Here is a 25,703-nt window from a genome sequence, read left to right as displayed (position 1 = left end):
ACTGTATCTGTACAGTACATTACAGTGAGTGGTTCTCTATAAAGTGGTTCGTAAACTCTGATGAGACCGCCAAGAATTGATCATCAGCGCCATCGAATTAAAGCGCAGCCCTAAACACGGTACCTGGCAGATCAATTGAGTTTCCCTAAACAAATGGATGATCCAACAGTAACTCGAAAGCATTGCATTCAACCCTTGTCTCTTCTGTCATGTTGTGTAGCAGTTAATTGGCACCTGCATTCTGTTCTCCCACTTTCCGTGCAGCCGTGCGAGCGTTGGATATTAACAGCTGACGACGACACCTTAAGCCAAGTCCAGCTGCAATGCCGTTGTTCCGTGCAGCGCTTGGAACCCGACTACACTACAACAAGTTTGACTCGATACAAGCCCCCAATCGCTTTAGTCCCTCGACCAGAACCTCTGTCTCGCAGACATAACCCATTCTCACATAGCCTTTGAAGTCCTCGTCGCTACCAAAACATTTCGAACCCGCCACTAGCAACACGTTGTGCTTACGCAACAGATCCAAGCAAAAGTCGACGTCGTTAACAGGCTTACCATCCTTACTGAACCGAACAAACGCGGTTGTACCGGCTGTAGGCTCCACCCATGAGCATACCGACTTGTAGCGAGCGATAAACTCCTTGACCAGACGCGAATTGGTTCTCGCCAAGGTCAAGTTACGATCGACAAGAGATGGCAGCACTGCTGGCGACAGAGCATATCTCGCGATTTGGTCGTCTATCTGCGAGACGCTGATGGTCGTATAGTCTCGTGCCGCCATCACCGCCGAGATAATCGATTTATCCTTGCTGGCAATCCACCCAACTCGGATGCCAGCCAGAGCATATCCTTTCGACATGGATCCTGTCACAATCGACTTTTCGTAGCCCAAGGTCGTTGCTGGTTGCGGTACTTCCATCTCACCAGAAGCTCCCCCGTGGAATAGCGGCCGGTAAACCTCATCTGAGAAAAGAATTATGTCTTTTTCCTGTGCGATTTGGGCAATACGTTTTAGCACACTGTTCGGGATAGGTACTCCCGTGGGGTTGTTGGGATTGTTGATTATGATCATCTGGCACACCATGTGAGTCGTAGTTTTCTCAACAATTCTTTTATCCTCACCTTTGTGTTTTTCTGGATCATGTCTGCCAGTTCATCTGTGTTGGGCACGCAGTTTTCTTCTTCTTTCAACTTCCACAGCGTGACTTCTGCGCCAATGCTGCGTGGAACGTCATATAGCTGTTGATATGTTGGATAAACGCAGACAACATGGTCCCCCGGTCCCAGGAGGCTAGATAGAGATCAAAAAGGTGTTCAAGGTACAGTACAGGTGGTTGAAGTATGTTTTCTGGCCTACCTACCTATATAGAGCCAAGAAATTGGCACCAATTGCACCTTGGGCAACGACAACATCCTCAGCGGCGAGCCGAGTGTCTTCGTTGCTGCAAATGGCAGCAATTCGTTCTCGCAAAAGGGGCGAGCCGGGAATAGCACCATAAGTAAGTTTGATGCTTGTATCAATAGGACCTGGCGTCTTTGCGTCTGTACACATACCCACCAAATCGTCTATGGAAACCGAAGCAGCGCATGTCTCTGCAACGTTCAGGACTCCAGGCGTTGTCTCGTACTCGTCCATCCATTGTTCGACGGCGAAGGGGGCAATCCGGACCATGTTTTAGCTTGAAAAGTTTTGTTGTTCTGTGTGTAGAAACTTTCGATTTGCAGCTGAATACTTCTAACTTGAGCGGACGTCTGTAGCAGCCTTATAAGCTTGCCCATAACCATGAAACTTCTATACTGAGGCACGTAGGCACGAAAGAGGTGGGTCAGCCCGACCCACTCTTGCACGCCCTTCTTAATGCCTTTGAACGCCCTCTACTCGACGATAAAGGAGGGGACAATCTAATGTCTTTTATACTGAGATGGAATTGGATATTTGGTTGCCCTGGATGCATTGGGGTTACCATAAGAGCTTAATTTATCAGGAGTCAGTGACTGACTGCCCTATCATATCTTGACTCTACTCTGATATGGATGAATGATTTGTTTGAGCTTCCCCCACAAAGCTTGATCGAATTAGCTAGGCCGATTGACAGGGGTAAAATCTGGGGGAGAACGCACCAAACCAGTCGTCCATTTCATCGACAATCGATGCTAGAAGTATGGGCATCGAGAGCTTGATTGAACATTGGTTACTGGTATCATGACACCTACCATGTCTAGGTATGTTGCAAATCAGGTAAGCACTTTCAGTACTATCAAAGGTGACTTCGTATTTGATAGCATCTGAAATACGCAACTCAGGCTCGGTAATCAAACAGTCCATTAGTTCATTGAGACCTGGGCGTCTGCGAGTGGCAGCCCAAATTACCCTCATAACTGTAACCAAACTGCTTTGCATCACGGGCGACATGAATGATGCATATTCTGATTCTCTTACCACATGTGACCTGGCCACTGGCGCTCTCCGCGAACAACATGAAATAGCCCAGAAAAGATTATGACACGAGGCGAATGGAATCCAGCGCTACATAGCGCAAAGCAGATATGATCTAGCGTCCTATAAACTGAACTCACAGCCTAAGTGAAAGGCGAAGAGACGGGAAAAGTAAGTATCATATGAGCCAAGTTTAGGGTAGTGTTCCTAGAGGCAAATAAACGAGAAACTAGGACTAATTGAGTTTGCCGAGACGATGATAGCTCTAGAATCGGGATGGCGATAGCATTTGCATGCGTGATTTTAATGTGGCCATTCGTAGTGAATCATGAAATGATGATTGTCGTGGTCATGATAAGTCCTTCTGCTAGATAAAGTCCATGTGAAGTTGTCTGATCCATAAAAGACGGGGGAAACGCGCCGAGGTTAATGACGTCAGTCCTGTATGAAACATGATCGCGTGTCAGCGCGCATATTCTTCGTGTAACAAAGGCATTGTCTGGTTGATTTGAAGATACTCGCAATCAACTCAAGATGATATGATACGTGGGCAAAACGACGGTTATCATTGGCCTGTGCAGGCTTTAGAGGTGAAGCTGTCATAGTTTCATGGTGCTGGTTGCGAAGCATGAAGCATACGCTGGTCCAGATCGAGTCATGAGACCCATAGTTAGCGGCTGTGCCAACCAACCATAACTTAGCTTTCGGCCATCCCCAGCTACAATGCACCTTCCGTACCTGCCTCCGGTGCCTAAATGGAACGCGGGGCGCCACTCCTCGGCCAAACAGCTTATCCCGGGTCGCGCTGATACCATACAGTACAGTACATACCTACCTGGGTCGCTTAGCCGCTCATCGCTCAACGACCGACCAGGTTTCACCACCTGCCATCAACATCCAATTGTTCCATCACCAAACTGCATCATATTCGTATTGCTGCGGTTATGGCTCCTGCGTTGAGGAGCCTCTTACTAGGTGCTGTGGCCTTTTGGCCTAGCATCGTGATGGCCTCACAGAACGCAACCTATTCGCAGGCCGATCAACTACGCGCACAGTTGGCTTTGATGGGTGACCGCCCAGATGGTTGTCCTCCATGGTACGTCGATACTGACTGCTATCAACATAAGCGCATTACTTTTGCTGACTCACATACAGCTTCAACTGTCTCCTCCCAGCTCACACATGTGCTCAATACGCCGGCTGTAACGAGTTCAACGGAAAATGCGACTGTCCTGAGGGATTTGGCGGTGACGACTGCCTCGAACCACGTACGACCGCTTCCCATTACCTCGACTTACATCGAATACAGGCTGACAATCTTGCTAGTTTGCGGCTCACTCCCCAAGGGAAAGGATCGCCCAATGCGCTCGGGTTCGACATGCAAATGCGACGAGGGTTGGACGGGCATTAACTGCAATGTCTGCACAGACAACAAAGCCTGTAACGCTTTAATGGAGAAGGGAGAAGGTGGTGTGTGCTATCAGAACGGAGAAGTCGTGAATCATAACTATCAGATCTGCGATGTCACAAACCAGAAGATCACATCTCTGCTTGGCAAGCAGCGCCCCGAGGTGACCTTTACATGCACGCAAGAGGACCAGACTTGCGACTTTCAATGTCAGTTAAATAATTGCGCTTTGTTTCTTCCGCATGCATTGCTAACATAGTTCTACAGTTTGGGTTGATGCTGTTGAATCTTTTTACTGTCACCTCTCCGAGTGCGATTCGACCGCCGATTGGCAGGAGACCAAGAACACCACTTCCTACAAATGTAACAAGATCAGTTGCAGCTGCATTCCCGACAGGATGCTCTGTGGCAAGGATGGGTCTATTGACCTAACGGATTTCCTTGACCAATCGATTCAAGGCCCTGGACGATTTGAATGTACTCAGAAGCATGGCGGCACTCACGACTGCGCTTTCAAGGAACCTGAAATGGATGCCTTGATTCTTGCATTGATTGGCGATTCAAGCATTTTCCTCGACTGTCACGCTGGCGAATGTCTTTACGAGACAGAGGTACCTGGTTGGAAGCGACCCGTGAAACAGATCAATACGCCTCTTATCGCAGGCGTCATTGCAGGCTGCTCACTGTTTCTGGTTGCCGTCATCATCCTGACATGGTATCTGTCGAGGCGAAAGCTAAACTATGGCGCTATCCGCCTCGAGGATTCCGACGATGAGAGCACCAAATTGATGGCCGACCATAAGCCTGCATCTCTCTACTTCGATGACGTTGCTTATAGTCTGAACGGAAAACAAATCCTGACGGGAATCCGTGGTATTTGCAAGCCGGGAGAAGTAACTGCCATCATGGGTGCTTCTGGAGCAGGAAAGACGACCTTCCTTGACATACTCGCCCGAAAGAACAAGCGCGGCCAAGTCAACGGCAACTTCTATGTAAATGGTGAAAAGGTCAACGACAACGACTACAAAAACGTCGTCGGATTCGTGGATCAAGAGGATACTATGCTCCCTACTCTCACCGTTCACGAGACGATTCTTACCAGTGCTCTCCTTCGACTTCCTCGCGACATGGGTCGTGCGGCTAAGGAGCAACGAGTCTTGGAAGTTGAGAAGGAACTCGGTATTCATCATATTCGTGATTCCTTGATCGGATCTGAGGAAGGCAAGGGGCGTGGCATCTCAGGTGGTGAGAAGCGACGTGTTGGAATCGCCTGTGAACTAGTCACCAGCCCCTCGATCCTGTTTCTCGACGAACCCACCAGTGGTCTCGATGCATACAACGCATACAATGTCATTGAGTGTCTCGTAACTCTTGCGAAGACTTACAAGCGAACCGTCATCTTCACAATCCACCAACCTCGCTCTAATATTGTGGCTCTTTTCGACAGGCTGGTGCTGCTGGCGCAGGGAAGGACCGTCTATTCCGGCCCTTTCAACCAGTGCCAAAGCTACTTCGACGAAATCGGTTATGAATGCCCCCCTGGATTCAATATCGCGGACTATCTTGTTGATCTCACTATGCACGCTGGCAGTACTCAGTCAGTTGATGATGGAACGGTTGGCCTCGACAATAGCAGTGTTGGTCCTAGCAGCACTCGTGCGATTAAGTCTGTTGCGAGCATCTCGGGTACCACTTCTGGGGACGATGATGCCGGCTCAAGCAGACCTAAGAACCATCGTAGAGACTCTGTTAAGATTCGCCAAGATCGTGAGTTGTTCACGCGCAGAAAGACAGTTGATACCGCGGCCTCTTCGGATGCTGGAGGCGAGGACAACGGGGCTTACCGACTTCATCAGAACCCTGTGGACACTCTCACCGCCCCTCTTGTGGAAGACCCTCACGACTTGCCTCCGGCAGCGGCCACTGGAACCGACCTCGATGTAATGACGCAGTCATTCATTCATTCAGAGATCGCCCGCTCGACCCACGATGAGATTCAACAAGCCATTAACACCGCAGAGAACGCAAATGGCACCAATTCGAACGGATACACCGCCGATGGACCGAATATTCATGTCAGTGCTGTTGGAAAGGGATATGCTCGCGTCGGATACCTGCGCCAATTTATCATTCTATCGCAGAGGACATGGAAGAACCTGTACAGAAACCCGATGCTCATGCTCACCCACTACGCTATTGCTATCGTTCTGGCTGTTTTCTCGGGTTATCTCTTTTATGGCCTCACCGACGACATTCCCGGCTTCCAAAACCGACTTGGTCTCTTCTTCTTCCTTCTCGCACTCTTTGGTTTCAGCACCCTCACAAGTCTCAATGTTTTCGCTACCGAACGTCTCCTGTTCGTTCGAGAACGTGCCAACGGTTATTACGCACCTGCTACATACTTTGCAGCCAAGGTGCTTTTCGACATTATTCCGTTGAGAATCATCCCCCCGATCCTCATGGGCTCCATTATTTATCCCATGACTGGATTGGTAGCTGACTCGTCACATTTCTTCAACTTCATCTTGGTGCTCGTGCTATTCAATATGGCTGCAGCTGCCGTGTGCTTGTTTATTGGAATTGTTTGCAAGGACGGTAGCGTGGCAAACCTGATTGGCAGTCTAGTTATGCTTTTCAGTCTTCTGTTTGCTGGTTTCCTCCTTAACCACAAAGCGACTCCAAAGGGGGCGCTTTGGCTCCAGACGCTGTCCATCTTCCACTACGGTTTCGAATCGCTGATTGTCAACGAGGTTCTTCAACTTACCCTTGTGGATAGCAAGTACGGTCTCGACATCACCGTTCCTGGCGCAGCAATCCTCAGCTCATTCGGTTTCAACAATGACGCCATGTGGCCTGATATCAGGAACCTGGGCATCTTCGCTGCGGTATTCATTGTCTTATCTTATGCTGCTATGCACATTCTGCTTGTTGAGAGGCGATAAACCGATATGAATTGGGTTTGGAATGGCATTGAGGATATTAGATCGAGAGTAAAGGGGTGGCAGTACTAAATATGATGATAGCGCTGATGGGGAGGTACTGAGTTGGACATTTTTGGCGTTGGAATCGGTTCTTTCTTTCTTTATGGGTAGGTAATTAATTCTTGTGTCGACTTTCATTTTGGATGGCCCAAACGCGCAGAAACAAATACATAGTTTTACAGACTTGGCATTCATTCATATCGTGGGGTTCGCTTTCAAGATGCGAGGTCTGGCATAGTTACAGTAATACATGAAATACAGAATATTGTACAAGCCAATAGAATAGCTTACTCCATCTTTCCACCGGTAAACTCCTCAGCAATTCTCTTCTGTCGCTTCACAGAGCGATCGTACTCGGTCTCATAAAAGTCCATGATCTTTGTAGAGACTCCAGTTGTGCTCTCCAACATATCGCTGATAGATGTTGGCTTGCCCCAAACATCCCAGGTGTTCTCGGCTGCGCCATATTTACCGGCATCGAATCCTTGCTTGTGGAAAAAGTCCTCGGCGAAAATAGTGTCGATCTCAGCTTTCAGTTCTTTCTCGCTGACAATGAAGTTGGATGCATTGATATATAGTTCCATCAATGCATCTCGGCGAGACTCGCGCTTTCTTGATATAATTCCTTGGTTTTTGGCACGTCTCATCTTTGCTTCGTTGAAGCGATTGCCGTCAGGATGGGTCTTGGTGTCGAAAACATTTGACATTATGGTGCTCCTGGTGACCCAATCATCCGCTCGCTCGGGTGCCTTGACGGCCTCGTGATGGTCCTTAAACTTGCGACTTACACGCTCGTTCTGAGCGGCATCACGACGGTTTCGTCGCACCCAAAGCTCCTTTAGACCCGTCTCGAGATTCTGTCGGCGGGAATCGGCCATCTTTTGCTTCCATACTTGACTTTCGTTCTTGGGACTTTGCTTGTGGGCTGGCTTGGGAACGGTCTGTTTGATGTAGTCGGCTTTAACCTTGCGGTTGCCCTCGGGGCGGGGAAAGATTTCTCGAGGCACAGGAAGGTGACCTCTTACACGAGGGAGCTTCTTTTCGTCGGACTGGGGTGGTGTAGGTAGACGGATATAGGATGGGGACTCTGGGGGGACTTGCTCCAGAGTAGCAGCCGAAGTCGAAAACGCTCTCGAGGTTGTGAGGAGCTGGCGGGCTGCCACCCTCGAGCAGGAAGTCGCGAGGCTGAAAGACATTTTTGGAGAGAGCCAGCGCCTAGTCCAGCACTGAATGGCTAAATCTGAAATCACAATTGACGTCGTAACCCTGTCGTCGAAACCGCTTCTCGACTCACTCAACAACCGACAAGAGAAAATCGAAGTGCAGAGCATTCGGATCAATTTTTCCGGATTATCTTGATCCGATGCAAGAGACCCCTGACAATGCGCCCCGCCGCCAACCACCGCGGGAAGTTAGTGGGGCTCATTTTCTGCTGCTAAGAAAAAAGTTCTGGAGGAATAAATTTCTCGATCGCCCATCTTTTCTTTTCATTTGCCTATCTTTGTCGCCAGTATCCTCGACCAACTTTTTCACCATGGGTACTGGAAAGAAGGAGGCCACCCGGCGCGAGCGCCAGGGTAAAGGTGGTGATGGTCTCAACAATGTTCGCACCAAGGGCGAAAACTTCTATCGGTAAGTCATTGGATTGCGGTCGCTGGCCAAGCAAGACTAACAACTATGATAGCGATGCGAAGAAGGTCAAGCACCTTAACATGTACAAGGAGGGCAAGGCGCAAAGAAACGCTGAAGGCAAGATCACCAAGGCTGCCTCGTTCCAGTCGCGCGACGTTCCCAACGCTCGTATCGAGCCGAACCGCAAGTGGTTTACAAACACTCGAGTCGTCTCCCAGGACACCCTCAACGCCTTCCGTGAGGCTATGGATGAGAAGGCTCGTGACCCATACCAGGTTCTTCTCAAGTCAAACAAACTTCCTATGAGCCTGATTCGCGATGGGAAGGAGAAAGACACCGAGAATGGGATCAAGCAGCACAAGGCCAAGATGACTGTCGAGACGTCGCCTTTCTCTGAAGTCTTCGGCCCCAAGGCGCAACGCAAGCGAGTCAAGCTTGGTGTCAGCAGTCTCGACGATCTGGTCGGCGACACTGAGAAGAGCATGGACACATACCGTGACCGTCTGGAACAGCAGAAGCTTCTCAGTGGTGCCTCCGGTGATCCTGAGACTCTTGGTGATGCTGATAAGCCACTCACCATGTCGATCGAGCCTGTATTTGATAAGGGTCAATCCAAGCGTATCTGGAACGAACTGTACAAGGTCATCGATTCATCAGATGTTGTTATCCACGTTCTGGATGCTCGAGATCCTGTTGGAACCCGTTGCCTGAGTGTTGAAAAGTATTTGAAGGAGGAGGCGCCTCACAAGCACTTGATCTTTGTCCTGAACAAGTGTGACTTGGTTCCTACTAGTGTAGCAGTAAGTTTTCATTCTCTCTTACCTCCCTTTACAACTATCCCCTTTATACCCCAATGTTCTTTGTCAGGATTTGTTCCCTTATGTACCATGGAACCTGTCTGTTATAACGTTGGGAGATTAACCGCCAGTCTCGACTGTCGTCAACGTTTTGTTGTTCGGCTGATGTGTGCCGTTTTGGTTACCATCATGAGACAGGCCAAGTGTCCGATTGAGTTGAAGTCTGCCTATGCCATTAACCAATTACGGGGCATCGATTGCATACTTCTTAGTGATGACACAGACATATCATACTTCTGAATACTTGTTTTTCCCTCTATCATGAGTTCGAAAGCTAATTCGACATAGGCTGGATGGGTTCGCAGTCTCTCCAAAGAGTATCCTACTCTTGCATTCCACGCTTCCATCACAAACTCCTTCGGAAAGGGTTCACTCATCCAACTACTCCGACAATTCTCCTCCCTACACGCTGATAGAAAACAAATCTCTGTCGGACTGATTGGTGGTCCCAACACTGGAAAGTCCTCTATCATCAACACCCTCCTCAAGAAGAAGGTCTGCAATGTCGCGCCTATCCCTGGCGAGACCAAAGTATGGCAATATGTCAGTTTGATGAAGCGCATTTACTTGATCGATTGTCCTGGAATTGTTCCCCCATCATCCACCGACTCTCCGACTGACCTGGTCTTGCGCGGAGTCGTTCGTGTTGAGAAGGTTGAGCATCCCGAACAGTACATCCAGCCCCTCCTTAACCGGGTAAAGCAACATCACATGGAAAAGACATATGAGCTGAAGGGATGGACAAACTCCACAGAGCTCTTGGAGCTCCTTGCCCGAAAGGCTGGTCGTCTCCTCCGTGGAGGCGAGCCTGATTTAGACGGTGTGGCCAAGATGATCCTCAACGATTTCATGCGAGGCAAGATCCCTTGGTTCACTCCTGCGCCAAAGGCTGAAGGTGAAGTCGACGGTAAGGTTGGAAACCGTGAGGGACGACTCGGAGAGATGCCTCGGAAGCGAAAGCAAGAAGAGCCAGTAGAAGACGAAGACGCTGAGGCTGAGGCACAGCTTCAACAAGAAGCTGAAGCTGCTCTTGAGAAGGCTGATGGTGCCGATGAAGAGTCAGAATTCGAGGGGTTCGGCAGTGATACAGAGGAAGCGCGATCAAGAAAGCCGTCCTTTGGAGCCACGTTAGATGCTGAGAGTGAGGGCGAGAGTGCTGAGGATGAAGTGATATCCATCGGCGCCTCTGACGAGTTAGAAGAGGAAGAGGAGGTGGAGGAAGAACAAGCGCCTGCACCTGCGGTTAAAAGTAAAGGAAAGAAGACGAAGGGCGGTCCGCCTAGCAAGAAAAGGAGGACATAATCGGCCTGGAATCGGCAAATCTCTATATTCATTCGAGGCACCTGCTTGCGCATCCTCAACAACTTAATGATACCCACGTTAATGCTTCCACCATCTTGAACCTGTGTCTTGGCGTAACATACCGTTTCAATCCTGACATGACTAGTGCCGCTATCATGAGAGTTCGATCCTTTGTCTTGAGATTCAGGTTGATGATGTGAGCAAGACACCACACCAATGCGTATAGGGTAGGACGGTCTTGGATTATTTTCGGGCTGATGCACATTGGTTGGATATTGGAAGTTACTGGTTAAAGTAGAACTACATTTGGTTGGCAAGTGTACACTGGCAGCTGTATGCAGTTCTAACTGCTCTGAGCAATGTCAATGCAAATGTCAAGGTAGGTAATCTAGTTGTGATGAGGATACAGAGAGCGGTCTCATCGATGTTCATATAACATGCCTATTCCTAAAGAGATCATAACAGCCCAGTTGCCTGTTCTGTTCTAGTTCTATGTAGATGCTATTTGAATGTTGGCCAATTGTTCGCATAACAACGCGTTGCAACCACCACTCAGTCCTTGATAAAGCAGAAAGCATCGCAGACCCAGCCAGGCATTGCGCGGGCTAAAAAGGTTAAAGCAACTGCAATAAGAGCAAAAGAAAAGGAATGCCTCCACACTGGATTGAACAATGGACCTTTGCATTACAAGTGCAACGCTCTACCACTGAGCTATAAAGGCATTTGGTTGAAAGAGGTTTTCGGAATTGATCTATAAGACCCTTGCGGCGCATGCATAACTTACTGTCAATTCGAGTAACCTCATCCCTTCCAGGCAGTCTAGGCTTCTCACTATTGCCCCTTCTGTATACGAATCAGTCAAGAATTCTGGTCCCTTATCGTATAATAAAAGCTACTTTTACAACAGCATAAAATTCTCACTCTCTCTTGTTAATCAATACCAATGACCAATGCTTGACCTCTTTACAGCGATGACCTTCTACATGTACTCTTATGTGGGATATTCATTTAATGGGCTACTCTGTGAGGATGAAGCCAGGGAAAGCCAGGCATGTAGTTACTGCATACCTATACTAGACACTATACAACTTATATCTCCCCAATTAAGTGATGAAGTGTAGGAGAGGGACAAAAAAGAGAAGCACAGGCTTTAGAAGAATAAAGCAAATGCTGGGTAGACAGGTTAAGCGAAAGGCAAAAAGTTAAGCTGTAATGCCCCCGCACTGGATTGAACAATGGACCTTTGCATTACAAGTGCAACGCTCTACCACTGAGCTACAAGGGCGCTTGTTGATAACGAAAGCCAGATTTACTATTATATACCCCATTCGTGGGGATCAGTACCACACCTCTTGTCATCAAGATGCAAAGCTTCATGGTTGTAATACCAGAAAGTTCAGCCAACCAGTTACGTTGTTTTAATCTCTTGGGAATCCAAGACTTATAGACTCACCGGCCCTCTACTGTTCATTTGAGACTTGAACAATAGAGCTAAGTAGGATGGATCTTGCCTCACACCTGTCTTGCTTCAACACAATGTCAGTTGACAACCAGTAAAGCAAAACCTTGCATGCTTTTGTGAAGCGACCCTTTTTGGCCTTGTTCTGTCTGTAGTATATGCTAAAAAGCTATTGAAGCAATCATTCGTAATATTTCGAGTTGCTATGTAAAGATGCAACCGAGTGCTCTTATTTCTCGGTAAGGCAACAGCGAACCTAACTTTCGTCCCTTACACTGACACTGACACTGACACTGCCACTGCTACTGTCACTGTCACTGCCAACTCCAGCTTTTATTTCTCCTTCTATAATCTCCAGCGCTACTTCATAAAACTGCATGTGCCTTCCCGCGCTCGAGCCAGTCTCTTTCATCCTTGTTTGTTCAACGTTTTGTACAGGTACTGAAGATAACCTCAACATCCACATCGCCATCAGCATTAAGCTTCGGTATTAACTCTCCAACATACATTTACGCGGACATTATCGCCTTAGGCTCTGAAGCCAAAAAGAGTTTAAAAAATGACTGCTACCGCTGCAACCCAGGAAGAGCTGCTTCTGCACTCCAAGTCAACGCCCCGAGTTAGAATCAGAGCGAGTATCCCAGGCCGATCAGCCAACGAATCCCCCGATCCCCTTTGCGAAGATATCGACGATTCCTTGACTATCAACAGCGGCAGCAAAGCTCCTTAGGGTATGTGTGACTCTGTATCTGAAGAGACTGAAGACTGATTTGAGCTCGCAGAGGGAGTATCCAACCGCACGCCCCCAGAAGAGACCAAGGACTGTATTGAGGTTGCCGGAAACTGCACACCTATGGCTTCTCGTAAGCGCGCACCGGTGAACTGGAGTCCAAGAAGTTCAGACCAAACCGCGGACAACATCACAGTGAATCCCCAAAGCCTCGGCGCATCGCAGACTTTTGCTGCACCTCGACCTCCGACTGTATCGCGAGCTCTTGCCGCACCCCAGCCCTTTGCTGTACAGCAACTTCATGCTGCATCACAGCGAGATGCCGATAGTCCCATCTATGACCTTACGGCACTTCCCCAGCCAGCTCATTTTCCAGTCGGCACACAGCCGTCCAGCAGACCACCCTATGATCTCTCACCTAACGCACTGGCTAGTAACCAGAATCGTTGGGGTCGACGCCAAAACTCCAAGCAGAATAAACAAGATGCGTCGAAGGCTCCAAAGGTTGCCCAGGTGTCCAAGAAGTCTACCACTCAACTCAAGCCGACTAGGAAACATGATCGCAATGGTATAAACAACGAAGACTCTACCGAACATCGCTTCATCACCACCAATCTTGCAAGCCAGCAGATCCCCTCATTCGATCCGCAATCTATCACCCGACGCCCTCCAGCAATAAGCCCATCTCAAATGTCGGACCCAGACATATACCTCAGCTACCAGATTAACATGAGTCGGCATCTGGCGTATAATGGCGTACCCGGACCATATCTCATCGGCCACTTCCTCTGCGACCTCCACCTTCCAAGCACACAGCTTGTTAAGCTTGCTGTTCGTGAGGTTGATCCTCAGGGTGAAGCATACTGGCGACACCTAATAACAGGAGCTCGTCTAGAGCCTGGAGATGAATCAACGATCGCAGGCAAGCCCGTGGCACTGAGCAATGGATCGTTCCAGTGGCTCGAGGATGAACGTGGTCGAATGATCAAACCCAAGTGGAGGTTCATTCAGCCTCCGAAAAGCGAGAAAGTCGAAGTACCCCAAACTCCCCAGATTCTTAGGACCAGGGACCGGGGTCAGCAGCAGCAAGTCGACCAAGTCTATCCTGGACTTAGGCCTGGTTGTAATCCTCGGTTGTCTTCCTAGATTAGGAGTTCTCAGACAAAAAGATACCCAAGTATCCGTTGATGAGATATGTTGACAACAATAGTGCTTGGAAAGAGCCTAATCTGACCTGACCTGTGTTATCTTGATTATTCAGTGCTGTAGTCATCAATAGACTTGACTGTGAGAGTATGTGCCCTGGGCATCTGCAGACGACTTGAGACTCGAATTGATGAGAAAATAATAATTAATACCTGCATGCTGTACTTATATTAGGTGACCCTCGGGCTGTCAGAAGAATTAACCCAAGCGAGGATAAGAGACGAGATAATTTAGTCATTTTAGGTCAGCTTAGACTGCTTTATTTCTGTTTCCTAAGCCCTAGAGGACAATTCTTCTGATATCCATCTGGTGACTGGGTCAAGCGTGTGATCTTGTTGTTCGAGGTATGAGTTGGTTGTGATTGATTACGGAAGAATTGCGCACCGATATCGATAACATCATCATCGAAAAGGTCCGCCACTTCCTGCTTGAGACTTTAGCTTGAGCCTCGTTGATCTTCCCATTCCGTGCATTCATTACTTATTGCTGGCTTCAATTCTGCAGAGCCCCTCTCCTACAGTCACAATGGGTTCTTCTTCATCCAAAGTCGCCAAAGGCGCAGCGCGAAAGTATCCAGCTCGAGCTCCGGGAGCTGCAGTTCCCCAAGCAGTTGCACGCCAACCAAGGGCAGAGGCACCCAAAACCCAGCCCAAGACTCTAGGGAACAGTGCAAAAGATGAAGGCAAGTGAACCGAAATATGCCATGGCTCTTGGCTCCCCGCTGACTCTTGCTTATAGCTATTCGAACTGATGCTCAAGACCCCGATTTCCCTACTGGCGATTTCTCGCGACGCCTGCACCAGATGGGCATTGCCGACTCGAACCCTACTTACTCGCCTTCGTCTACTGCTGCGACACCGCTCGGATCATCGGCAGTCCCAGGTCCTCACTTTGCACCGACTCGAACCAACCCGACCCTGGTTGCGCTCGGAGCTCGAGACAGACTACAGGATGAGGCCGAGGAGGATTTCGCAAATATGGGACGTGGTGGCCGACGGTTTCTCGACATGAGGACGTTGGTCGATGCCATGAAGTTTCGCGATCGAGGAATACCCGAGAAGGACATTGAAGCGAGATTAAGGATACAACCTGGACTATTGAGCAAGCTTGGTCAAGAGAAGACCTTCTCCCATGTGTCCAGTCCCAATTGAAGGATTCCTTGCGAGACCATTAAGTATCCAAATTGTCAGAACGCTCAGAGGAAATGGGCACTATGATATATGTATAAAACTGTACGAGACGATTGTAATGCAATAGAAGATACCCAACAGCATACTACCCAAGTCCAGGCTATTTTGCGACCCTACTGGTTATACCCAGAAGAATTGGCTGCCGAGAGCATAAGAGATCAAATGATCTAGCTATCTTATAGTAGCTTAAACTAGCATCTGAGCTACTTTACTTCTGTAGCCTAAGCCTTAGAGGACGATTCTTCCGTTACCCATTACTACCACTGTCTCTTTTCCCTCTCCGCCAGCTCTTCATCCGAGAGTCCAGGGCATCCTCCGCAGCTGCACTTGAAGCCATATCTGTCATACAGGCCCAGGGGGCTCAGCCAGTCGTACGAGATGGTGAGTTCTTCGCCGGCCTTGACTACATCAGCCTGGACTATCATCTCTAGAGTTTGGTCGTTGTAATTGTAGTGCCAGTCGACGGTCTGCATAGGGTTGCAGGCATGATTGAATCGAGATGCGATTGGAAAGAGGCCTGCTTCTGAATCCCCATAGTCTGTTGAGAAGCTAAAAGATGTATCAGCTTAAAGGCACTGAAAATGATCCAATTCCCAGTCCCCAACTCACGCATTTGTCTTCCATATGAGCGTCTCAATCGGCCCAGTCTTGATCCTCTCCAGGTTGCTGTTTGCATGGAGGCTGTAAGCGACAGCTCGCAATGGCTTGCTCAGGTTGGCGAAGCCATCGAAGAGGGACTGGTTGGTGGCTGTGAAGAGCGGCTTCTCCACGAGAATCTTGTCCCCCTTTTCAAGTCGGCGAATGGCGAAAGCACCCCATCCTGCAAGCTGCGATCGCTTCACTTGGAAGTAACTGTTTTTGAAGATAACCTCAGTGCTTACTGATGGGATCAGGGGCAACGACGCTGGCTCCATGTTGCGTTCAGAGGGATCGATGGCTTCCATGTCGCCAGTTTCAAGGTTGCGAGAATCAAGAACATCCTTTAGAGCGTCATGATGGGCTGTGACGGTACGGACGAACCTAATGAGCTTGAGTCAGTAATAATACCTTATACAGTCTGAGCAAGATGGTATACTCGTCAGTCGCCTGATCCTCAGAGTCCTCATCATCTGAAACGGAGTCCATATCGGAGCCAGAGCCAAGGTCAGAGTCCGAAGTTCCGCTGTACTCAATCGCCACAGCCTCAAACGATTCAGATAGACCAGTTTCGAACATGTTGGTTTGGTTATCATGTAGGCCTTGATGTGAAGCAAGCGAGATGTCATCTTCGATCTCTTGTTGATTGTCGGTGGACTAAGACAGGTTGTTAATTGTTGTTGAGTCAATTAAAAGGTAGTTTGCACCTCTATCTCTTGTTTGTTACCGGTAGCAATGCGACTGGAATGCTCCTTGGGTTGGTCCTCTGGCTGAGGATCCAGAGTTGAGATGTCATCGACGGCTGATGTAGCCAGGGTTGGCACAAGGACCCGATCGGGGGGTGTTCTGTTGCGATCACTCATCTTGTTTGAACTTGAGATGGATGGCGATGAAAGCGACACTAGTAATGCCTCGAGGCCTGACGAGATTGGTTCACGAGGCGGCTGTAGTCTTGGTTGGGATGATGATGGAAGAAGGAAAAGGCTTTATTGGCAGGGAGTTAAGAGCCTTTATAGATATTCCAGAAGGTGGCTGTGATTCACAGCAACTCGAATTGCTTTTCAAATATTGAAACAAATAAAGCAACAGCCAACACCGAATATGCCGTTACCCATAGTGCATCATGGTAGTTAAAGGTTTGGGATTGACAACACACCTAAAACACCGAAGCAAACTCACAAAGGATATCTCAGTAGAGGCGAAAGCATTATAGATATTCCATTATACTACTTCTGGTAGAACGCTATTGTCCAGCACAATGCTACAAAGCCATCGACAAGAGACACCAAACCCATAACTTGACTATCCTTTCTGGCGAAACATTCATTCTTTCAGTGCACCTACATGATAATTCCAGCTGCCTTGCTTAGGCACAGACCATAAAAGAAAAGAAGTGAGGCTTGAACTGCATGGTTGAGAGCTCGAAACGTGTGAGATCAAATGACAATCTACGGCTCGCATTGCTAGTATTCCACACTAAATCTATGTAAGTTGAAGAAACAGACGGTAGTGTTGCCCAGACTTGCAAACCAACATAAGCTCAAGTACACACTGATGTGACAATTAATATTACAACACGGCATTGGTTCGAAATGTAATAACAGTATTCAATTACTCTAGACCTTTGACATATGTTGCCATCTCTTATAGCCTCTATGTAGGGAAATGAAAACAAGACAGAACAAACAGAATAAATCAAACAGTGCCTCGCTTCTGTCGTTGCCAATGAAAATATCGCCTTTCCCCGACCCCAGATCGAACGAGCGCCCATGCTCCTGCTTCCAGTTGTTGGATTCGCCTCATGCATGGTCGGTGTCTCCATAAGCGTGCATAATCGCTTCGCCAATATCCTCGTCATTAGATGCCCTAATGCAACAGAGCAAATCCAGATCCTAAGCTCACCACGTAGACTGTACAAGTTGACACCACTTCTTCTTTGGTCGCAATGGGCATGTTGAGGAACAGTCTGGGCAACGCAAGCAACCAGGTTTCTCCCAAACTCTTAGACATTCACAGACCCAGAGATTCTGGCCTGTCTTTGTTTCCAGGCAGTCAGATGGTCTGTGAAATCCTGCCTTGAGCCCGCACTCGATACAGAACCGACGCAGCTCTACAACCTTGTCATCGGGCCCGGGTGGCCGATCCGATACGACACGGCCTTGTGGGTCAAAACACGCTGTTGTATCTTGAAGGACGTCAAAGTGCCCGGGACCTCTGACCCGGAAGCAGTAATAACATTCGGAATTGCCGGGTTGGTGTCTCTTTCTTGTCTCGCTGGATCGATGTTGTGGGAAATCCTTTGCTGCTCTCATAACAAACGAGAACTTGTCCAATGTGCTTGCTATTTGCTGAGGAATCACCGAACGGTGGAAGTGCCGATTCGTCATGGAAAGGAAGATGAGAGACTGGTAGTCCAAATGTGAGAAGATGATATTCTTGACTTCGGATGGGAGGCGTTCTATCGTCGACACTCTGACGGCCTGAGGAGGTGTAGGTTGCCAGATTGGCCGACTCACGGAGCGCTTTCGAGTGGAATATTGAGGACGGTCAAGTTCAAGACCAAAGGCTGGGCCATTAAGTCCTGCGTGATGCCTGGGTAGTAAAAGCATGGTGGATGAAAGAAGTTGCGATGGATGAGTGGGTGATCTCGATAACCTTTTTGTGGGAGCGATACGACCTCTATAAGTGAAGGTCGGACCAAGAACAAAGAAGAGAAAAGGGAAGGGATGTATACAATCCTTCCATTTCCACACCAACCTGCTTCATGCATGATTACAAGAGCAAACAAACTGCTGCATCGTCTGTACCTTCACAGCCGACGTGAGTTGAGGGGCAAGGATAGTCTAGATTGCCCTTAACCCGGTCAGTATCATTTCATGTACTGAGCTGTTGGTTCTGCTCCATAGGCTGAGACAGGCAGTTCGTTGGGCCCAAGTAAATTTCCCTTCGGTTCCGTGGTTATTTCCTCCCAACACAGTTGATTGACATTTGCGGTTGGCCTACGGAAGGATTGTGAAGTATTGCTCCGGCCAGAGCTGTTCCGACATGAACTGAGATGACGGCAGCAACCCCTTGTTTGCTTGTCTCAAATGCGTGGGCTGAGGCAAGCCACATCCTACAGAAAAACTAGAGATGCTTTTCTTCAAACGGCTGCAGCAGAAGTGCGTGATGTGCAGGGCCCAACATATTCGAGACAATATGTATTCCGCCTGAGCTTGACCGAGACTACTTAGTCAAGACAGCCTTCTGTACATTCGCGTGGCCTTATGGAAAAGATCGATAAACCCTAGTCGGAGTCGCATAGGCGAAGGAAGCAACAAGCGAGACCAACCGAGAAAGACAAAGACAAAGGAAGGACGGCTGAGGTACAGTGGGATCGAGAAAACGGTTGGGCTGGGCTGGGTTAGGTGGGCGGCCGCATCCTGTCTACAGTCAGTCTTCGATTGACAAGTTTTATCCACATAGTTGCAGCGGAACAAGTCCCCGTCTGAAGCCTCTGTCATGTGAATGGAGCTCATGTGGGCAACGCAGCCTCTATCACCACGATACCAAACTGTCGGGTCAAGCTAGTACCTTTGAGGCCTTGCTCACCTACGGGTGTGTCCAACACACGGTGAGAGTCACCTTTCCCCCCCTGCAAGTCGCAATTTTGGGTAACTCGCCTACAATCCTTCTGTCGCTTGTTGTCTTTCTCGAGTCCTGGACCATGATGATTGCCCCCAAAAGCCCGCAGATCACTTCCTCCGCACCGCACATCCGTCAGCAGCTTTCTTTTGATGTGACAGTTGAATGTACAGTAAGTTGCATACTGGGATCAGGCATCGACTTTGCTTGTTCGATAGATCACTTTATGTCAGCCACGAATATGCTCTGGCTTGTCCTGGCCTGGTCTGAGCTGCATTCTCGACTTCCCGTTGAAGAGAGCTGAAAATAACGGTCTTGGCACATTTGCGATAACCTGTTCTCTCTACTCGGAGAGTGGGATACGAAGCCAAAAGGAAAAGGAAGGGGGGGTTACCACTGTGTGCCATAGACTACTACGCCGCCTGGCACCTCGACAGGTTTGGTCTACGAAGCAGGCGTGTTACTTCGCATTTCTTTTTGTGTTGCTTCGCATGAGACAATTCTTGCAAGATCGTCGTCTCTTCTCGCATTACTTCCCGCCTCAATTGCAGTACGTAGCCCTGAAAAGCATACTGTAAGAGATCTGTAGGGATTGCCTTTGTCGCAGAGCTTGAAACTTCCTTTCGGAGCTCTAAATACCATCACGGACTGGGAAACAACAATGACATTCCGTTTTACCATGCAAAAGGTCGCTGTGCCGCTGGTCTCGCTTGTGAGCGAATGAAAACATGTACAATAGGGATAAGACGTATTGGAAGTTGACCCATTGGGTAACTGCTTGTCAAAGTCGGATGTCTATTTCTCCTGCAAATATGTTGTATATCAATCGTTTATGTGGTCGGCGCTTTCTGTCAATACCCGTAGTGAACCTATGTTCGGAATCCCGCTTAAATCTCGTTGGCTGATCTGCTTTCTGGTTTTCAAGTTTGGTTGGTGTGATGGGATGCGAGTTCTGAATGCGCATAACAACTCTAGATCTATTAAGGATTTCGGACAACGCTGTATGCAGATAGGCTGACAGAGTACCAAAGACAAAGGCGTAACTTTGTTTACTAACATTAGAACAAAGTGGACGATGATCGTCAATTGTTTCATTTTCCTAGCGCCGCTATAAGAAACCATGCGGGGCCCAGGAAATTGAGCATGACATTCGATCTGAGATTTTTGCTCATTGTGGTATTGTACTGTAGAATGGCTTGGTTTGATTGCAACTGTGTTAGAAACCCAACAAAGACGATTGCTTTGAGGGCCGGATGACGAGAATGACTGTAGGAAGGTAATGGCTTAAGAACAAAGCTGCGTGGCAACTAAGCATCACCAAACCATGCATGCATGCTCTTTCAAACATGAAGATGACACCCGGTTGTTTATGCGCTGGCAGTATTTAGGCCAAACATCTTCAACACAGCCTCAGTGCCAACTTGTAATGCCATCCAGTGACTCCGCAATCTCGTTCGTAGATCCTGACAAAGACCCTGTTTCAGAAATCCGACCGACCAGGGGTTCCGCGCTTAAACGTCATAACAATTCCTTTCCTTTGCGCCCCGGTCCAGTCACTCTTTGAACCCTTGATATGACTTCTTCTGTCTTTTGGTGATGCCTTCCATCTTTTCTCTGCGTATACCACACGTTCATTGATTCTGCTTATTGATTTTCACCATGGCGTTATTCGAAGAGGCCAACTGCAGTCGAAATGCGACCGCCCCTACGGCCAGCGACGCGGGCGTCGCAGGCGCTGGTGTAAGCTTTGATTTGAATGGAATTCAAGGGAGGCGCAAACAGCTAACAGAGCTTGACAGATCCTGTTGTCCTTTATGATCACGGCGTTGCTCGCCATCGTCCTATCGAGTAGTGTAATTTTCGCCGAAATGCGAGGCAAGGACTCTGTCATCCGACGGAAGCTGCTCAACGGCTACAGCGACTCTCAAATCATGCAAGGAATTGGTATCCAGAGCGTTGGGCTTGCTAAGATGAACAGTCTCGTGCCATATCACTTTTTCCTCATCTGGATGCTGTCGCTTCTTTCCATGGCGACTCACAACACAACGCTGCTGGCCCTCAAGCAGGATTATCGCCGCGATTGGGTAATTCGATGGTTGCGACAGTTTCTCATGTTTGTCAACCTGGCGCTGTCTTGCGTCTCTGGTATCTTTGTTCTCGAAGGTGTTTCGAAAGGCTTGGACGACAAGACTCTACCTATCGCTTGCGTGTGGAAAGTTGACGGCAACGGGGCTGCGTCGATGGCTGGACTGTCTTATGTTGGAACGATCGTCGTTATCGCTGGCAACTGCATCGTTTTCGGTCTGGCTACTTGGTACCTCCACAGCAAGCAGCAAAGATTCTACAAGGTCATCCAGATTGTCGGGCTGGTTTTGATGACGGCCATCGCGGTCGGTGCCGCAGTTCGCATTATTATCTTGTCCCAAGCATTTGGTAACCCATCGATCGAGCTGAAAGACCAGGGTGAAACCGTCTGGAGTTTCGGGCAGCTTCTGTCCTTGCTCCTTCTTATCCTTCCGCTTGTTAATGTGATCGAGATCTATCGTGGAGAAATCGAAGTGGCAAAGCCTTTCCGAGATGAGCGAGCAAAAGTCTACGACGGAGAACTGCAGGACAACCCACAGGGATCGCGAACGAATTTGTTTCGAAAATAGGGAATAGGAATAAAAATCGAGGCTTGGGTTTTGTTTTGTTTGGGGAAAGTGCGCCTCTAAAACAATATCATCGGGGTGGGATTTTAAGATTAGTCTACGTTGCATGGAAGATACCCTTTGTTCTTTCCTTATCAATTTCCTGTATTCGGAAACCAAAACCCCTTCATAATAATGTCCCATCATATGAAAAGAGCCATCTTCTTGCTATTCCGGTAGGCCCTACCTACTAAGGCAAGCACTATCAGCCCAAGGTATCTGGGTAGGTCGCCTAGGAGGTAGTAGCAACTGCGTTCTTACCTTGGAAGCTGTTGCACCTTCCAGTACACAGGGAAGCATTAGTATGTGTCTATACTTATCCCGTCACTGCTCGCAATCCATCTTTCTTCATCCATCTTCTCATAGCCTCACACTGCATAGCTTCATCGTATCTATCGTCACACCACTTTACTGCTTACTGCAGCATTAACCCGTCACTAGTCTTGGCAGAAATACCGCCAACATCATGTTTGAAGCACAACGAAGGTGGTTTTACCAAATGCGGGACCACATCATCTTTCAGGCTCACAGAACGGGGGTTTATCAATGGGCCGGCCGCATGCTCAGGTTTAGTTCACTGCTGGTGTTGTTTGCCTGCTCTATGCTTGTTTTCTATTATTCGAGGCAGATTAGTGCTGTGAGCTGGGAAATTATGACGAACGCATACAAGGCAGGCTACCAAGGATTGGAAGACTTCCACACCTTCAACTTCGAGTGAGTTTTATCATCGTTCTGTCGGCACACTAGACTAAAGATTGTACAGCAAGCGGACAGCTGCAATAGCAAGCATGAACACAATTCCGGCCACGATAGCAACCATAAGCACAATTCCGGCCACGATAGCAACCATGAACACAATGGTGGTCACTATGGCAAGCATAAATATCCCGGTGGGCTCATCTCCTATCGGCCCTGTCGTCCCCGAGTTTGCAAGTGTTGCACGCAGTCACGGAGTCGATCAAGCCATTGTCAGAGAATATGTATTTCTGGTTGAAGGATATATCAAGTCATGCTATGACAAACCTGTCAGAATGCTTGAACTTGGAATGGGTTGCCGCCGGGTAAGTATCTCGTCCCCTTACACACAGCTGGATATAAGACGAATTATCCTCCAAGATCTAGGCTACAGAAACAAAGTAGCCTAAATGCTGGCTTAAGCTAGCCTAAGGTGACCAAATCATTTCGTCTCTTATGCTCTGGACGGCCATCTCTCCTGATACTCTGGTGACATAGCACAGACTGACAAGTAATGGCAGACCCAGGTAATCAAAGACTTGTATACAACATGGCAAGACTATCTGCCTGAAAACTTTGACTTACTCGCGGCTGAGACACAACCGGTTTGTACGGACTTGACGACAGACGGCCAGCTCAAAAGTAATACGACAGACCCGACAGACTATGTCTACTTTTGGGAGGCGACAGCTGCTTCTCATCTTCTCCCCCCAAGCGACGGCTCCTACTTCCGCATCGATGCAGTTCAGTTGTCAGGACAGTTTGACATCATCATGGACAGCGGCTTCCACACGCTGCAAAGACAACTCGAAGCCTTTGAGAAGTTCTAGAGGAATGTGGCGCCAGGAGGTATCTACGTCTTTGTAGATCCTCGAATGAACTTTCCAACCGAGATAAAACTAGTCGAACGCACTACTACTTCAACATATCTAGACGCTCTTTTCATCGGCATGATAAGGTGTTCAGGAAAGCATATTATCAACAACTATGAGCTGCAAGATATCAATTGCAGAGGAGACATCTGTGTTCTGAGGAAGAAATAAGTGCACAAGCGCATGAGTGAACAGGATGGAATTGATGTGCAGTGGAGTGCTTTGTCATGATTTTGGCAGGATTAACTAGCTTCTGGGTTTCAGAAACATAATTATGTGGTCAGCGTATACAATCAGCGTTCTTTAGGCAGTAGGTATCATGATGTTTTTGTATTAGTTCTAAGCATCGCATTGCATTATCGTTTAACTCGTCTATTGAACAACACACTTTGCGGGCAGTCCACAGGGACCCTCCTTGACCTCCTTGAGTTCTTGCGGTCCCTTGTTCTCCTCCTGCTTTGGTGCAGTGTTCTTTTCAGCCTCGGCAGGCCTGGTGTTCTCAGTCACCGCCGGCGCAGCCTTGGCTTGGCTGCTGCCATGCATTCAACCAGTGAACTTGGCAACGGTCTGGTAGAAGTGCTCTCCCTGGATCTGAGCGAGCTCGAGCTCCTTGGCCGAGGGCTGGCGGGAACCGTCACCACCGGCGAAGGTACCGGCACCCCAGGCGCTGCCACCACGAACCTCAGAGAGGTCAGTCAAGGTACCGAAAGCCTTGGCGTAACCGAAGGGGACGTAGATGATGCCGTGGTGGGTGAGGGTAGAGATGGCGTTCTGAGCAGTGGTCTCCTGACCACCACCCTGGGAGGCGGTAGAGACAAAGATACCGGCCATCTTGCCCCAGAAACCACCGGAAGCCCACTGCTTGCCGGTTTGGTCCCAGAAAGCCTTCCACTGGGCGGGGAAGTTTCCGTAACGGGTGGGGATACCAAGAAGGAAGGCATCGTAACCCTCAAGGATGGAGGGGTCGTTGAGGGTAGGGATATCGGTGGGCTTGGGGGGAGCGTGCATCTTGGCGAGGACGTCCTCGGGAAGGGTTTCGGGGACCTGGAAGAGGTCGGCAGTACCGCCAGCCTTCTCAATGCCGGCCTTCTCGGCCTCGGCCATCTGCTTGATGTGGCCGTACATGGAGTACTAGGGAGGAGTTAGTAAATGGTCCATGATAGCCATAATGGAGGTTTGTGGTTGGAAGGGGAAGTTGTATCATTGAATAGTAAGACTTTGAACAAGCTCGCTGTAGTGTATGGCAAAGTTCAACATCTCACATGAGTAACAGATGTTATCATGGGGAGACAATGATGGCGGGGTTGGGAGCAACAGCAACAATGGATGTGGAGGGGTAAACATACGTAGACGATAGCGATCTTGGGAGCCATTGTGACTGATTTGATGGGTGTCTGAGGGTATCAAAGTAGAGAAGCAAAGATAAGTAGTAGTTTGATGGAGAATGAAGAGAGAGTCGGGAACACAAGAAGAGGGGACCTCGTCTTATAGATAGCTAAAGGGACCTTGGGACGGGACCTGACCTGGGGATGATGGAAGCTTCTACATTGAGGATCCCCGGGCCTCGTGTCCCGCCTAGTCTTTCATGATATCATTGGTGCAACTCTACAGTACTACCAGTTCCGGAAAGTACTCTACTGTAGGTAGTCTGCATACAGATCGAACTGTATGCAAGAAGCTTGGGTGGATAACTCATAAAAGTGGAGGTGAAGCTCGGGATGTATCATGTCACTGAATCATGACACGGGTACCGCAAGAGAGACGAGGAATTGACTTGTCTGTAAGCTTCTACAGATGTCAATTACTATCACGATTACAACCACTACCAAACATCAGTTTTCTAAAACAACATCAAAACATAACAATACTCTCATTTCATTATAATTCTTGCTTTTTCAAAACTTAATCGTCCTCAGATCGTCAGCAGGAAAAAAAAAAAAA

The 25,703-nt window shown here is 48.6% G+C and overlaps 10 protein-coding genes across 10 annotated transcripts; 6 read left to right on the top strand and 4 right to left on the bottom strand.

Moving 5' to 3' along the window:
* Positions 1-361: 361 nt before the first annotated feature.
* FIESC28_00091 (uncharacterized protein) lies at positions 362-1,675 on the bottom strand (the record flags this gene model as incomplete). The annotated part of the gene is made up of 3 exons (XM_031154242.1): positions 362-1,075; positions 1,126-1,222; positions 1,365-1,675. 3 exons carry the CDS (start codon positions 1,673-1,675, stop codon positions 362-364), a joined length of 1,122 nt encoding a protein of 373 aa, XP_031021709.1.
* A 1,769-nt stretch (positions 1,676-3,444) lies between these two features.
* Positions 3,445-6,790, top strand: FIESC28_00090 (uncharacterized protein; the record flags this gene model as incomplete). The annotated part of the gene is made up of 4 exons (XM_031154241.1): positions 3,445-3,536; positions 3,596-3,708; positions 3,767-4,057; positions 4,116-6,790. The coding sequence occupies 4 exons, from the start codon at positions 3,445-3,447 to the stop codon at positions 6,788-6,790; spliced, it is 3,171 nt and encodes a 1,056-aa protein (XP_031021708.1).
* A 326-nt stretch (positions 6,791-7,116) lies between these two features.
* On the bottom strand, positions 7,117-8,025 carry FIESC28_00089 (uncharacterized protein; the record flags this gene model as incomplete). The annotated part of the gene is made up of 1 exon (XM_031154240.1): positions 7,117-8,025. One exon carries the CDS (start codon positions 8,023-8,025, stop codon positions 7,117-7,119), a length of 909 nt encoding a protein of 302 aa, XP_031021707.1.
* A 338-nt stretch (positions 8,026-8,363) lies between these two features.
* Positions 8,364-10,620, top strand: FIESC28_00088 (uncharacterized protein; the record flags this gene model as incomplete). Its single annotated transcript, XM_031154239.1, has 3 exons — positions 8,364-8,461; positions 8,514-9,261; positions 9,607-10,620. The coding sequence occupies 3 exons, from the start codon at positions 8,364-8,366 to the stop codon at positions 10,618-10,620; spliced, it is 1,860 nt and encodes a 619-aa protein (XP_031021706.1).
* Positions 10,621-12,638: 2,018 nt separating this feature from the next.
* On the top strand, positions 12,639-13,955 carry FIESC28_00087 (uncharacterized protein; the record flags this gene model as incomplete). The annotated part of the gene is made up of 2 exons (XM_031154238.1): positions 12,639-12,714; positions 12,862-13,955. 2 exons carry the CDS (start codon positions 12,639-12,641, stop codon positions 13,953-13,955), a joined length of 1,170 nt encoding a protein of 389 aa, XP_031021705.1.
* A 585-nt stretch (positions 13,956-14,540) lies between these two features.
* On the top strand, positions 14,541-15,166 carry FIESC28_00086 (uncharacterized protein; the record flags this gene model as incomplete). The annotated part of the gene is made up of 2 exons (XM_031154237.1): positions 14,541-14,682; positions 14,754-15,166. 2 exons carry the CDS (start codon positions 14,541-14,543, stop codon positions 15,164-15,166), a joined length of 555 nt encoding a protein of 184 aa, XP_031021704.1.
* Positions 15,167-15,462: 296 nt separating this feature from the next.
* FIESC28_00085 (uncharacterized protein) lies at positions 15,463-16,704 on the bottom strand (the record flags this gene model as incomplete). The annotated part of the gene is made up of 4 exons (XM_031154236.1): positions 15,463-15,754; positions 15,815-16,225; positions 16,281-16,498; positions 16,549-16,704. The coding sequence occupies 4 exons, from the start codon at positions 16,702-16,704 to the stop codon at positions 15,463-15,465; spliced, it is 1,077 nt and encodes a 358-aa protein (XP_031021703.1).
* A 4,420-nt stretch (positions 16,705-21,124) lies between these two features.
* FIESC28_00084 (uncharacterized protein) lies at positions 21,125-22,119 on the top strand (the record flags this gene model as incomplete). Its single annotated transcript, XM_031154235.1, has 2 exons — positions 21,125-21,205; positions 21,265-22,119. The coding sequence occupies 2 exons, from the start codon at positions 21,125-21,127 to the stop codon at positions 22,117-22,119; spliced, it is 936 nt and encodes a 311-aa protein (XP_031021702.1).
* Positions 22,120-23,003: 884 nt separating this feature from the next.
* On the top strand, positions 23,004-23,720 carry FIESC28_00083 (uncharacterized protein; the record flags this gene model as incomplete). The annotated part of the gene is made up of 2 exons (XM_031154234.1): positions 23,004-23,216; positions 23,412-23,720. 2 exons carry the CDS (start codon positions 23,004-23,006, stop codon positions 23,718-23,720), a joined length of 522 nt encoding a protein of 173 aa, XP_031021701.1.
* Positions 23,721-24,305: 585 nt separating this feature from the next.
* FIESC28_00082 (uncharacterized protein) lies at positions 24,306-25,135 on the bottom strand (the record flags this gene model as incomplete). Its single annotated transcript, XM_031154233.1, has 2 exons — positions 24,306-24,893; positions 25,109-25,135. 2 exons carry the CDS (start codon positions 25,133-25,135, stop codon positions 24,306-24,308), a joined length of 615 nt encoding a protein of 204 aa, XP_031021700.1.
* Positions 25,136-25,703: the final 568 nt, after the last annotated feature.

This window comes from Fusarium coffeatum, assembly GCF_003316985.1.
Source record: "Fusarium coffeatum strain FIESC_28 chromosome Unknown BRIP53273_contig_3, whole genome shotgun sequence".
Classification (NCBI taxonomy): Eukaryota; Fungi; Ascomycota; class Sordariomycetes; order Hypocreales; family Nectriaceae; genus Fusarium; species Fusarium coffeatum.
Note: the sequence above shows the minus strand (reverse complement) of the source record. Positions and strands in the feature narration are given on the sequence as shown.